This window comes from Saccostrea cucullata, unplaced genomic scaffold, assembly GCF_032062105.1.
Source record: "Saccostrea cucullata isolate Sc308-1 unplaced genomic scaffold, CSIRO_AGI_Scuc_v1 ctg8195, whole genome shotgun sequence".
Classification (NCBI taxonomy): Eukaryota; Metazoa; Mollusca; class Bivalvia; order Ostreida; family Ostreidae; genus Saccostrea; species Saccostrea cuccullata.
The window spans coordinates 1-15115 of NW_026933559.1; the positions used below are offsets into that span (position 1 = coordinate 1).

Below are 15115 nucleotides of genomic sequence, written 5' to 3' on the forward strand. Positions count from 1 at the left end.
AGTTAAATATATGTATATATACGCTACGGAAGCCCTGGAGGGACATTGACTTACTTGTTATGACTTATTTGTTATAACTTGTTAATTTGTTGTGACTTAATTGTTATGAATAATTTGTTGATAGTTAAAACTAAGCGTCATGTAGCTATGTAAAACGTGTAGTTTTGCTAAAAATGATATGTTTAGATCTATTTTAAGGATGACGTTTACACAGGTTTCAAAAAACAGAAAGGAAATTTTATAAAGTGTAATATGTTAAATCAAAAATTGTTCTAAATGGATAAATTAAGCAAGTTTTAAATCAAAATCAATTAAAAATTTTAATATTTTATCATTTAAAGAAAATATGCAGGAACAAAAATCAATGTATGGTAATGCAGAGGAAATTTGGACTAAGTTTTTAAATTTTTTATTTTTGTTAATTTTTTTTTATTTCTTGCCATGTTAATCACAAAGTAAAGGTTACAGGTACTTTTAAAAATCATATTGCAAATATTATATGCGTTAAAGCTCATAAATTAATTCAGATAATTGAAAGCTGTGAAATTAAGAAATTAAAATATATGTACTAAAAACCATTCCAGACAACATATCTTAAAAATTGGATCATTGATCCCATATAATATTAATACCATGAAAATTAGGGCAAGAAAAGTAATCTGAGGCTATAAATAATTTAGAGTTCTTATCAGTCATATTCGATTAAAAATGTGGGGAAAATGTAAATAAGACAGAGGGAATTCGGACTGTAATAATTGTCACATTTATGTCTTAAACTCTAATGATTTCTTTTTATGAAGCAATGCTGTTCGATTGCTATAATATTTCATTATTTAAAGAGTTTACTTGCTTGTAATATTTTGTATGTAAAGAAAAAAATTGTCATAGTGTGAAAAATTGAGGTACATGTATTTCCCTAGAAATACTCAGGGGCCACTAGCATGAAAAGTAGGTCATTGACCTATTTATTTGAAATTGAAATTTAACACAAGAATCATAGGTGTACAATGTGCAATAGATGGTTTTTCATTCTTATCAGTGGATTTTTTGGTCATCTGAGTAAAGTTATACCTTAACTATGGTTTTTAATTGATTAATAGTAGTTTAATATCTAATACAAACGTGACTACTAAATTGTTATCTGTTGATATATATATTTTTTGTCATACTAGTAACTTAATTGTTATTTGCTTTAATGTTATTTCTTGTTACTTAATAGTTGTTACTTAAGTTTAATTTTTATTTGTAATTTCCAGTTTCCATAATGATTGAACGCATGAATATAACTAACATTTTGTCTTGTCGTTAGTATTTAATTCAAAGGCAAAAGGTGTTTTCTTTTCTTTTATTAAACAGCAAGTAGCCTCCATCTCTCACGCCACGTTTTTGGTTTAAATAAACGCGAGATAACAAAAATAAAGAAAGCTCAAAGCACAAATAACTATAAAATCGATCTTTTTCCTATGATATATGATACAGGCAAGTTTGTGTACAACAATTCGTCAAAAAATAGTTGAATTAGAACTAAACATTTCATTTTTAGCTCTACTGGTCAGAGACCAGAAGAGCTTATGCGATAGTAAGGTGTCCGTCGTCCGTCCTTCTGTCTGCCTGTCTGTCCGTCTGTCTGTAAACAATTTTTCAAAACGCTACTCCTCCTACAGTTTTGGTCTGATTTTAATATAACTTGGCACACAAGTAGACTACACTAAGATACATAAAATAGTGCATCGGAATTTGATTTCGTTGAACGGTGTTGCCATGGTTACTAAAAATAGAATTTTCTGTGAAATTCCTTTAAAATGCTACTCCTCCTACAATTATGATCTGATTTCAATACAACTTGGCATACAAGTAGACTACACTAAGTTACATAAAATAGTGCATCGGTTTTTGATTTTGATGAACGGTGTTGCCATGGTTACTAAAAATAGAATTTTCTGTGAAATTCCTTTAAAACGCTACTCCTCCTACAATTTTGATCTGATTTCAATATAACTTGGCATACAAGTAGACTACACTAAGATACATAAAATAGTGCATCGGATTTTGATTTCGATGAACGGTGTTGCCATGGTTACTAAAAATAGAATTTTCTGTGAAATCCCTTTAAAATGCTACTCCTCCTACAATTATGATCTGATTTCAATACAACTTGGCATACAAGTAGACTACACTAAGTTACATAAAATAGTGCATCGGTTTTTGATTTTGATGAACGGTGTTGCCATGGTTACTAAAAATAGAATTTTCTGTGAAATTCCTTTAAAACGCTACTCCTCCTACAATTTTGATCTGATTTCAATATAACTTGGCATACAAGTAGACTACACTAAGATACATAAAATAGTGCATCGGATTTTGATTTCGATGAACGGTGTTGCCATGGTTACTAAAAATAGAATTTTCTGTGAAATCCCTTTAAAATGCTACTCCTCCTACAATTATGATCTGATTTCAATACAACTTGGCATACAAGTAGACTACACTAAGTTACATAAAATAGTGCATCGGTTTTTGATTTTGATGAACGGTGTTGCCATGGTTACTAAAAATAGAATTTTCTGTGAAATTCCTTTTAAACGCTACTCCTCCTACAATTTTGATCTGATTTCAATACAACTTGGCATACAAGTAGACTACACTAAGATACATAAAATAGTGCATCGGATTTTGATTTCGTTGAACGGTGTTGCCATGGTTACTATAAATAGAATTTTCTGTGAAATTCCTTTAAAATGCTACTCCTCTTATAGTTATGATCTGATTTCAATATAACTTGGCACACAAGTAGACTACACTAAGATACATAAAATAATGCATCGGTTTTTGATTTTGATGAACGGTGTTGCCATGGTTACTAAAAATAGAATTTTCTGTGAAATTCCTTTAAGGTGGCTCATTACATCCTCAGTTTATTTTAGATTTCAATACAGCACCACTTATAATGTAGATGTCAAATATCCAGATGGGGGTATTGATATCATAAATATTTTTTATAGATTTTTTTAGTTTTTGTTTTATTTCAGTTAAATGTTTTATTTCAGGTTTATTATTCACAGAATTTCAGAACTTTCAGTGTCAAATGATGGGCATCTTCTTAAGACAAGTACACACAGTGAAAATACCTCATAATACCTAATAATAATTTTATTAGAAAAAATAATTTTATCCTAGAAAACAATTAATGTCATTATCTTTTTAATCTATGCATAAAACATTTTAAAAATGTGTTCTGAAGAGACAAGGAATGTATTATTTTAATGAATTACATGTGTCAAATTGACTGAAGAAAGTTTAAACGTAATGAAAAATCCAATTTAAAAAATATTTGGTATAAAAAGTCCACTTTCAAGAGTTATCTTTCCTAATTAGCCAAGACTCGAAACACTATGGAACGTTTAACATTACTTCTAAAATTCAGAATAAAGCTTTAAATTGCAAGAGTATACATTTAAATCAATAAAACAAATGTATAAATTAACACCAACACAGTAAAAAGCGCAATTAAATAAAATTTTAATTTCAACAAGGTTGTAGATTTTAACTCGAATTTCCTCCATACATACGCCCATGTCTGTGATTGATAGAGTTCACTGCATGCATGGCTATGAAATTGACATTACTTGTTTGGCGAAGATTTGACTGTTGCTTTCTTTTGTTTCTGCCTAAAAGCAATTCTTCTTGGTTTATGCATAATGAATCCGCTACTTTGTTTTCACTGTTTACAACACCGCATGTTTCATCTATTTTTAAAGCGTTTTAAAGGTCAGGGTCATATTATAGAGGTACCTATACAACTCATCCCCTGAGCAAACCGGTCGACACAATGGAGGTTTATTTTTTTGTGTAGTACGTCATCAAAAAGTGGTGTAATGAGCCTCCTTAAAATGCTACTCCTCCTACAATTTTGATCTGATTTCAATATAACTTCGCACACAATTAGACTACACTAAGATACATAAAATAGTGCATCCGCTTTTGATTTCGATGAACGGTGTTGCCATGGTTACTAAAAATAGAATTTTCTGTGAAATTCCTTTAAAACGCTACTCCTCCTACAATTTTGATCTGATTTCAATATAACTTGGCACACAAGTAGACTACACAAAGATACATGAAATAGTGCATCGGTTTTTGATTTTGATGAACGGTGTTGCCATGGTTACTAAAAATAGAATTTTCTGTGAAATTCCTTTAAAACGTTACTCCTCCTACAATTTTGATCTGATTTCAATATAACTTAGCACACAAGTAGACTACACAAAGATAGATAAAATAGTGCATCATTTTTTTATTTCGATGAACAGTGTTGCCATGCTTCTAAAAATAGAATTTTCTGTGAATTCCTTTAAAACGCTACTCCTCCTACAATTTTGATCTGATTTCAATATGACTTGGCACACAAGTGGTCTGCATTAAGATATATAGAATAGTGCATCGGATTTTGATTTTGATGAACGGTGTTTCCATGGTTACTAAATATAGAATTTTTTCTGTGAAATTCCTTTAAAATGCACTCCTCCTACAGGTTTGGTCTGATTTCAATTCAACTTGGCACACAAGTAGACTACACTAAGATACATAAAATAGTGCATCGGATTTTGATTTTGATGAACAGTGTTGCCATTGTTACTAAAAATAGAAATGTATGAAATTCCTTTAAAAAGCTACTCCTTCTACAGTTGTGGTCTGATGGCAATGGCTTCTTTTCTCATCCTTTGTTATAAGTACAAACCAGTAGAGCTACAGTCTCGACAGAGACTTCTGGTATAATAAACGTAAGCCAAGCTACCACGTTATCCGTATCTACTTAATACTTAGTTATCACTAGCAACAAAACCTTCATAATAAATAAGTCACAACAAGTAAGTCATAAGAAATAAGTCATAACAAGTAAGTAAATGTATCTATCAACAGATAAGAATTTAGTGGTCACATTTATATTAGATTTTAAACTACAATTAATCAATTAAAACCATAATTAAAGAGGATCTGAAAATATCATTTTAAGCCATGCTACACGTTTTTAACTAGCAACAAATTATTCATAACAATTAAGTCACAACAAACAAGTTATAACAAATAAGTCATAACAAATAAGTCAGTGTCCCTCCAGGGCTTCCGTAGATGTCAATATAACTTGGCACCTAGGTAGATTGCACTTAAATACATAATACAGTATATCCCATAATCATAAAACGAAAAATAGAAATTTCTGTGAAAAACTTTCAAAACGCTACTCCCCCTACAGCTTTGATTTGATTTCAGTATAACTTGGCACACAAGTAGACTACACATAATTGTCTGTATTGATTTTTAATTTTGTTGAATGATTTTGTCACGGTTACTAAAATAAAAAAATTCTGTAAAATTCTTTTAAAAGGCTACTCTTCCTACAGTTTTAGTCTGATTGCAATGAATCTGGCCACAAAAAGAGACTAAATCAAGGGTCAGTATTCTATTTATTGCTGTGTCAAATCCAAGTGCCACTCTTATTTTCGTTTGGTATAAGTACAAACCAGTAGAGCTTTAGTGTCGTTCGAGATATCTGTTTTCCAAGAGGGCTTTATTTCGTAAGTAAATTTGTTAGGGAATCACTTTTTCCCGGATTTCTTAGATTAGTGTTTTATTTTTTACTTCATTTGCCAAAAGCAATCATGCTAAAGGGAAAGAATGGTACTTCTGGGGAGACAGGAAAAGTCGGACCGGAGGGATCAAGAGGATTGCCTGGTCTGCCAGGGGTGAAAGGAGAAAAGGGGGACCCGGGGCCTGAAGGTAACCAGCCAAATAGAAGCACAGCACAGATCACGTGCACAATGTCGTTATATGTGTATTAGCTATTTATAACCAATTTGTAAATGTGTATCATTTAAGGTAGACCCGGTATAACGGGGCCATCGGAACTAGTGCCACGTGGTGCAAAGGGGAATCCCGGAGAAAAAGGAATGCCTGGTTCCCCGGGGACCCCAGGACCACCCGGCGATCCTGGTTTGCCAGGAAAAATAGGAGCAAAAGGAGACCCGGGATTACCTGGTCCGAAGGGTAACCCTGGAGTTTCCACCTCTATCTCAGGTGCGGATCTTAGAAGAAAAAAACCCCTAGCTTTTATAATGCATTGTACATGTATTAACGAATAAATTGTTGACTGACTTATTTAAATTTAATCAAAGACCTATATGATCGATATACTAGTAAGTGCACGTCTTTTTTATTTCATTTTAGCCGAACAATTCTATATGCTTCAGAAAAAAGTAGATGTAAGTATGTTTAATGCAAAGAAATCAGACAAGTTGAGATTTTATAGACAAGGTGAGATTCCAGTAAGAGACAAGCTAAGAGACTGAGACAAGGTGAGGGATTGAGACAAGGTGAGAGGTTGAGACAAGGTATGAGGTTGAGACAAGTCGAAAGGCTAAGACTAGGTGAGAGGTTGAGACAAGGTGAGAGTTGGAGACAAGGTGATACGTTGAGACAAGGTGAGATCTTGAGACAAGATGAGGGGTAGAGACAAGGTGAGAGGTTGAGACAGGGTGAGAGGTTGAGGCAAGTTGATATCTTGAGACAAGATGAGCAGTTGAGACAAGGTGAGAGGTTGAGACAAGGTTTGAGTTTAATACATGGTTAAAATTAAGGAAATTGCGTGAAGATTAGTTGTGGTTAGAGGCTGAGACTTGCGATGTTGAGACAAAGTGAAAGGTAGATAGAAGGTGAAGAGTTGCAAAAAGGGAAGAAAACAAAATGATAAAGAATTGAGTGAAAAAAGTGAAAAGTGAGGACAAGTCGAAAACTTGAGATAAGGTGAGAGACTGAGATAAAATGAAGCTATCTTTAAGCATCATCATTTTTTTTGAAACTCCAAGTAGTTTAATTACAAACGTAAAGGTGACTTTCAATCAAACCCGATCAGCTTACTAGCAGTTAATAATATTGATCGTTGTTTTCCGGTGTTTTAATAGAACTTGGTCATTGGGACAAATATGTGTGTATGTTGTCTGACAGTTAAAAAGTAATAGCCCAATGGTGAATTTCTTGTGCAACCATTTACTATACCTTGACTACAATGCCGTATAGAGATCCATTATTTTGCTGCATTAGTTAGATCCATTTTTGAATTTATGTTTTAATGGTCAAGTTTCCAGTTTATGCCTTTTTGATCACTTATATCAAGTGATAATTTTGATACTTATTCAATTTTTGAAAATATTTTTTGATGACAGATCTCATTTTACTTTTTTGAGAACTACAGAAGTAGTTAAAAAAGTAGGAAATGTTTTATTTAAATATTGCAACATGTTCTACTAGAATCTCCAAAATGTGCATGTTGCTACGGGTGCCCCTGGAATACCTGGTCCAAAGGGACCAAGAGGTGACAGAGGTCAAACCGGTTACCCGGGCGACATGGGACCACGTGGGTTTAAAGGTGTAAAGGGCGACATGGGACCACGTGGTCCACGTGGTCCAAAAGGTGTACCTGGAGAGCCTGGTTCACGCGGAGAGCGAGGTAAACCAGGTAAACTTGGACCACGTGGAGAGCCGGGAATCAAGGGGGTAGAAGGAAGGCCAGGAAGACGTGGCACTCAGGGATTTCCTGGGGAAAAGGGGGAGAGGGGGGAGACGGGACAAAGTGGCCCCATGGGACCAAAGGGTGAACCAGGAAGCATTCCACCAGAACTGACAGGTAAGATAAAAGCCAAACCTTCCCGAATAATTTACCAGTACTCTAATACTTTCTGATATTGTAAATATTTTAAATAACAGACAACTCTTACATTAAGGGGTTAATGGTTCCTTTTTTCTACAAGAACATGTACTTAAATACATATAAACATTTCTTCATTAAAAATGTATTTTATATATAGTTCAAGCTTTTGAAGATCTATTGGATCGCATGGCAGTGAGTATTAAAATCAAAGATTTTATGTAAAAACTTTTTATCTTTTGTTTTCTTTATTCCATTTTTCTTTAGAAAGAAATTAGGTATAACTTTGATACATATGCATTTTGAATATAAATAAAACAAAAATGATTAATATTTCAAGTGTTTTATTTCTCTCACTTTAGGTACTTGAAGAAAAAATGCGAAACTGTTCTTGTGAAACCCCGACAACAGGTAAATCTTTTCAGCTCTTTCTTGGAATCTTGGTATTAAAGCCAAGTATTAGAATGGAGAATACAGAGTTATTTGCTTAATTAAATTTTTTGTTTCACAGCTTCCCCTGAAGATGAAGATACAATATCAGAAGATATAAAGAACTGTAAGATGTTTTTCTCTCAAAGCAAATTTCTTAAAACGCCACTACTTTTTTTTTGAAACATTGATTACAATAGTGAAAGTTATAATGCATTACAGGTAATATGACGTATTTTCCTCCACCGCCACTTCCGGTCAATGATGTTCTCCGCCGGAAGCTGATGAAGGAACTGACGGTCCCGAAAGTGGACAGAGAGTGCATTAGCTTCGCTTTACAGTATTACGAGAACTGTGGTGGACAAATGGACTATAATAAATATGTCAGCAATACCCAAATAAAATAATCATAAGTAATAAATGGGCAGAAGTTTATTGAGGTTAAGTCCCGAAATATTCACTAGAGAACTATCTTTGTTTTTTTTAATATGTGACAGTTCTGTATCTTTTATACGTTTAATACAGTGACAAGCTTGAACTTGTTGGAAATAATACTTACCCAGTCTTTATTGTTAGATTAAAGCATTTGAAAGCATCGAATCAAATCTCACAGTCGTAGTCATATAGCTGAGTTCCATGTATTTATAAGGTTTAACAATTATATACTCTTCGATGAGATGAATTAAAATAAGTGAAAAATATAATGTTCAGTTGTCATTAGATTAGTGTAGTCTTGCAATTTACAGTACATTGGAATGCATTTAGGGAGACGTCACAAAATTTCAAGATAACCACTGGTTCAAAACCTCACATCATGTGCAAAAAATGCATATGAAACCGGACGTGGTATAATCATATTTCTAATAAAACTAACATGATTTATTTAAGGAATGAAGCTCATTTTACCCTATGTTATACGATATAACATAACTTGGGGGCAATTTACGCTTTGCAAACTGCGAAGCCCATCTGAAGAAATATTTTAGCAAATGTAAGTATAAATACAAATACATTTAATGTCAGAAATATGAACTGGCAGTACCTGTTTAACCACGAATTAAAAGAGATTACAATACGAATTAAAAAAATATATGTATTGGTTATATCAGAGGAGTTGTAATTAAATACAAAAAGGTAATACTACAATAAAACAAATCATTTTTCATTTATACACAATGTATAATTTATTTTTAATTAATTTATTGAAAATTTAGGAAATATTGATAAGAATACCATCTCGTGATAATAATGTGAATATTTCTTTAAATATATAATACTAGATTCTGTCTTGATTGTCAGTCTTGCTTGTCATATCTGTACTCGGGTCTCTGACCCTTGTGCTGACATGAGACCATTTGCTCTGGTATTAAATATGAGATGGGATTTAGCGTGTAATGTTCTCTTGATATATTATACCCATTATATCTCTATGTATTCTACAATGAGACAGGCATATCATATTGTAACTGATCTCGTCAATCATATAAACAACTCTTCCTTAGTTCCTATCGCTTACCACTAAGGTCATACGCAAAGTAGTTTGAACTTTATTGGGATCTTCCCTGGAGTTGAAGAGTTCCACTAAATGAAGGACCTGTGTGCAATACCTTTAACGTCTATATATATGGATTTGTACACCTCTTCTAAAACAAATTTTGATGAAAAAAAATTTGGAAATTATGTTTTGTAATTTTTGTACTTTTCTTTGAATAATGTAAAAATTTTCATAATTTGACATCTTTTCAAAACCCCTTGTAACACATGCTGATTTTTTGTCTTGGAACATATAATGGTGATATAAGTTTAAATTTAGAATATCTTGAAAAAATTATCAGTAGGTAAGGTACCTTGCGGATGTTCTTAAGAAACTTTATATTTGACGGAGAGTGAGAAGCCAGGTTAATAAGAAATATAAGAGGTTTCTATAGTTGAATGTTTCACTCCTTTTTATGAAATACATTTCACTTCATTGAATCAGATATAGGTTCCAAATAAACATTTTCGGTGTTTTCGGTATTTTTATATTTAACAGAATGATTTGTAGGTTGGACTCCATTTTGTAGGACTTCGCGTGTGTTCTGTTGTTCGTCTGCTATTATATCCAGGTACACATTTGGATCACCATTGTCTGGTTTAACCTCCAAATAAGGGGGTTCCTGAATGTAGTCGTACTCCTCTTCCTCCGCAGTCCGGTCTGCTGTTGGGGTGTCATCGTAACTGTTGGCTCTCCGACCAATCACTCGTCCGATCCCGACTTGTGTTGTAAGATGCGGAATCGATGGTGGGGATTTCGCACTAAATATATATAGACAGTCAGAATGAATACTTCGCGAGCGTCAACATTATATAATGCGTTATAATATTGTAATATTTGATGTCTTGGTTGCTGTAACAATTTGACACCATTCTCACCGAACAGAATTCAATATTATCCTTGCCTTTCGCTCTTTCTACGAGTATGCGACACATTATAAGTATAATTCCTTGCATTTATAAATTTGAAAAAAATAACTATTATTTAAATATTTTTGTAGGAACAATAAAGTACCTCCTTTTTCGATGTGCTTGGAAAACACAGACTCCAATAAGAATAAGTGATACTAGTAATACTGCCGCGGGCACCCCAACCAAGTACGGAATATTGTCTGAAACAATAATGTTAAAACAAAAGGATTATCTCGGTTATTAACTCGGTTTAACATGAAATATTGAAATATCGAACAGTATATAAAGCTCAGAAGACCATTGAAACCATACAAATCGGGAGAAGAGCAAACACAGATCTCTAAAACATCAGATGATCAGGCGCCATTGAGGAGTAAACTAACCCCGTCGACCTGTCAAACCCAACGTGTACTTCTTTGTCATGATGGGATCAACGGAAAAATACGCAGACAGTTTGTATGTAAATACTGATATAAGAATTATGAAACTTTCTGTCTGCATACGAATTAAGGTAAAGATCCATACCATGCTATAAAAGTAACGGACCTACAGATTTCGTTGAAACTTCTCAGAATCTTAACTAAGTATTTGTACTTTCCAGATCTGTGTAAATTTTGGGATCAACCGGGCCTCCTTTTGAAAGGATTGTTACTAAAAATAGACATTGCATCGTGAAATTGGAGAAATGCAGTAATTAAGATATTTATGCTAGCTTTCTAAAATTAAAAGCAAAAGAAAATTTTTAACACATGAATTATAGAGAAATTATGCTTGTTTAACGGTTTAATTATTTTTTTTTAATCTACTGATCCACTTAATATTACTTTCTAGGGCGATTTAAACATATTTAGCTCAAAATTATAAACGTCATTACTAGTTCCATCAGTCTCTCCCTTATATGGCATAAAAATTAAGTGGGGCAGCGGGCATCAAACAAGAAAATTTCACATTTTTAAACCAAATTTGCTGAAAAATGATTATTTGAAAAATCTTTTTAACATCTATACTTTTAGGATTTAGGTACACTTTCTAACAAGATCACTCTATCGACCATAGAACTTGGGAAATAATGACATCAACAAAAAGACTTGATATTTCTCTTGTGAGAAATATAAATTAACAGATCATATTATAGTTTCAAAGTAGTTTATTGACAATTTTTGTTTTTATGACGTCACAAACTAGTTCGATTTTATTTAAGGAATGAATTTAATAGCTACCCATTTTATAGGGTATAAACTGGGTTGGGGCAGTTTACGCTTTATAAACCGCGAAGCGGTTTATAAAAAAAGTGTGAACTGTTCCAACCAAGTTTATGCCGTATAACATATTGATACGTATTGGCGGATTGATACGTTTTTGACGCAAGTCATTGTGACGTAGGCAACCCATTTTATACGATATAAAGTAAATTTTTTATCCAATCAAATACAGCGTTACAACCAGAATTAAATTACAGTGGACCTTCAGATATCCGGACGCCAGATATCCGGATGCTTCAGTATCCGGACGACTTTTCATCGGAACAGAATTTTTAAAAGTTATTTTGTCTTGTTTAACTGGCGATTCAGATATCATTTTCTAGAAAGAAGACAAAATGGACAAAATTTCAACAATTTTAGAATTAAAATTTATAGAGCGCAAGTTTGCTCAGGAATTTTTACATATTTCATTGATATTATCATTCTACACATAATATCAAAATATTGAGCCTGATCAGATCTGCGCTCGGTGAGTTTACTCAAAATATCGACGTAAAATATACATTTTTCTGTACAAATCATGGAAATTTTAAATTTACGTCATTTTCGTGACGTCATTTCAAACGTGAAGTCATTGCTAATGAAAATATTCAGTGTTTTGAAGTCAACATACATTCCCATGTTTAAAAACATAATTAAATATGATTTCTCCGTTCAAGTTTGATTTTGGGGGGCAAATATTGGTTATTATCGAATAAAGTTCTTAATAAATATATATCGACGACGCTTTATTCATTGACAGCCTTCATTTTCTACGCTATTTTGATATTCTTTGAACTCAAAATAAAAGATACCTCTGAGTTCACAATTCTATTTCATTTCTAGATATTTGAATAGATTACTAGAAAAATACCTTAATGGTATCAAACAACAGAACTACGCTATATTATGAAGGCAAATGTTGACTGATATCTTGCACACAAATGAAACTGTAACCATCATTTTCACAATATTTGATTCTTTTGTTTTCCGTATCATGACAAAGAACAAATGGCGGATGTGACCATTCGACATGGGATGCCTACTCTTCCATGTTATCTGACCAAAGCTCGGATGTTTTTAGCGGTCATTGTTCTGCTTCAAATATGTATTGTTTCAATAATTTTTTTCAGATTGAATATTGTTCGTTATCTACAATACTTATCTAAATGACAAAGCATTAAGAAGTTTCCAAATCCGTATTTTGATCTCATTTACTTTACCCTCAAACCACGAGGCGCCCTTGACCGTCGATGTTTCAGATTTTGATGACGTAGTTGATTGGGATGACGTTGATGATGAAGGGGGTGACGTTGGCCCGGGAGTAAAAGGTGAATCACAACCTATTTGTATTATAAATGAAGAGGCTTTACATTTAAAGGTAAGAATCTTTATGTGGCAATATTGAAGAAATTCTAGACGAAAATTAAACTTCTTTTCAGTTTCTTAGTATAGATCTGTAATTATAAATACTAATCTAGTTGTAATATGACTGTTTTAGGCTTATGTTGAGGAGAAATTAAATTGAACAAATGCAATTGTGAAGATTTTGTTAACTTATTTTTAATGTTAAAAAAGGTCTTATCTACCTTGCTGGTTGCAGAAGTTTCCTGTCGGGAAGACGAGTTTAATATTATCCAGTCCTATGATGTCCGCCAGAGAACTGTCTGTTCTACCTGTTGTACCGAGAAATAGGATCTACAATAATGTTATCACACTGAGTGTCAGTATTCAAAATTTGTGGACCAGAAATGCTTCCTCAAACAAAGGCCATTTTTTCAAATAATGTCAAAACAGTAATAAAATTAAAAGATACTGTTTAATGGTTACTCATTCACTTATTTCAAAAGTGTCTCAATTTAATACATTCTGAGAAAAAAAAAGTTCCAATTGATATACACAAAAGAAAAGAGGAGGACAAAAAAATATATAATTTTTATCCCTATTTCAAAACACAAGTACACTATTTCACATGTTCTGATTATAATATATTTTATTTTAATGTAATTGATAAGCAATTAAATCTTACGCTGCCTTTTTCTTTTGAGGTTACATTAACTGCGGCACAGTTCCACTTTTGTCCTTGTTCTTTCTCAACTTTCCAGATTACTCCTAAAGAATCTTTCCATTTCACCTCCAGTTTCTCAATATGTGCACCCTTCATGTGATAATTAAACAACAGACAGTACGTTTTTGCTCCTGTAATGTTACCAATCTCCAGTGTGGCTGTGGCATTATATCCGATCTCCTTTCCGAACGAATAAATATAATATCCTGGTGTAAATAAAATTTTAAAAATCAGCTCTTTTAATGTTTTTCTTTTGCTTATAATTTACTAAGGTTAAAGACCACATTTTATTCTGTTAAAGCATACAGATAAATAATATATGCAAAAGTTGGCATACTCCCTGTGTGGGCTCTCTCCGGTCCTGATGATTTTAATAGAGAACTGTACTCTGATCTGTTCCAGTTCTTATTTGTCCAACCACAAAACCCGTCCTCAAAATCACAGCTTGTGAAGATATTTCCTAAAAAGACGGATTAACCTCTAGTGTAAAATGATAATCTGTCCACATAGAGCATCTCTACTATAGTCACAGGTTTCTGGTCTGGCACCCTCTTCCAATAGTGCTTTCAAAAGTCGGGATTGTTTACGTCACATCTCAAATATTACCCAAACAAATATTGCGTCAGCAAGACATAAATTATAAGCACAATTAATAACAATTGTATTTAAAGACAAATTAACAAACAGATATAGAGCAACATTTATTTTTATTTTTGTGCAAATCTATATATACAATCCTGATGAGCACACCATCTTAAGAGGATAAGCAATTTCTAGATGGTCGTACGTTATCAATAAATTCCAATCATATTTGAGAAAAATCTACCGACTTTTGAGAGCACCATTTAGAGACCATGGGTTTGTGAAGAGAGTAGCTTATAAGAAACCATTTGCTATCGAGAATGACAAAAAGTGACGAGTAATAAATTGTTAAAGGTAATACCATTGCGGTAAAACCAACCTATTTTTGCTGGAATTCAAATTACATATTATAGTTTGAGTACTTTGAAGTGTTAAAACTCACAAAATTTAACTTCCCCTTACCTTTCGTCGACAGAACAAGAGAAAGAATGTACAACAGTTGGGAACGACGGTCAGTTTTCATGGCAGAGTTTCACTTCATCGAGGAAGTAAATCCCAGTTCTGAATTTAAAACATTCTTCTCAGAGGTCTGAATTATTTGGAAATCATTGAACCGACGGGCAACTAAGGACTGCTATGATTTAAATT

The 15115-nt window shown here is 33.0% G+C and overlaps 2 protein-coding genes across 2 annotated transcripts; one reads left to right on the forward strand and one right to left on the reverse strand.

The window, feature by feature from the left end:
- Positions 1–5634: 5634 nt before the first annotated feature.
- On the forward strand, positions 5635–8835 carry LOC134238660 (collagen alpha-1(XXV) chain-like). The gene is made up of 8 exons (XM_062720780.1): positions 5635–5778; positions 5878–6075; positions 6226–6260; positions 7306–7681; positions 7863–7897; positions 8065–8113; positions 8214–8258; positions 8354–8835. The coding sequence occupies exons 1-8, from the start codon at positions 5661–5663 to the stop codon at positions 8536–8538; spliced, it is 1041 nt and encodes a 346-aa protein (XP_062576764.1). The 5' UTR covers positions 5635–5660; the 3' UTR covers positions 8539–8835.
- Positions 8836–9410: 575 nt separating this feature from the next.
- LOC134238663 (enteropeptidase-like) lies at positions 9411–15051 on the reverse strand. The gene is made up of 7 exons (XM_062720783.1): positions 14930–15051; positions 14223–14345; positions 13847–14091; positions 13407–13515; positions 13041–13160; positions 10680–10776; positions 9411–10426 (listed from the first exon to the last, which is right to left on the reverse strand). Exons 1-7 carry the CDS (start codon positions 14988–14990, stop codon positions 10093–10095), a joined length of 1089 nt encoding a protein of 362 aa, XP_062576767.1. The 5' UTR covers positions 14991–15051; the 3' UTR covers positions 9411–10092.
- Positions 15052–15115: the final 64 nt, after the last annotated feature.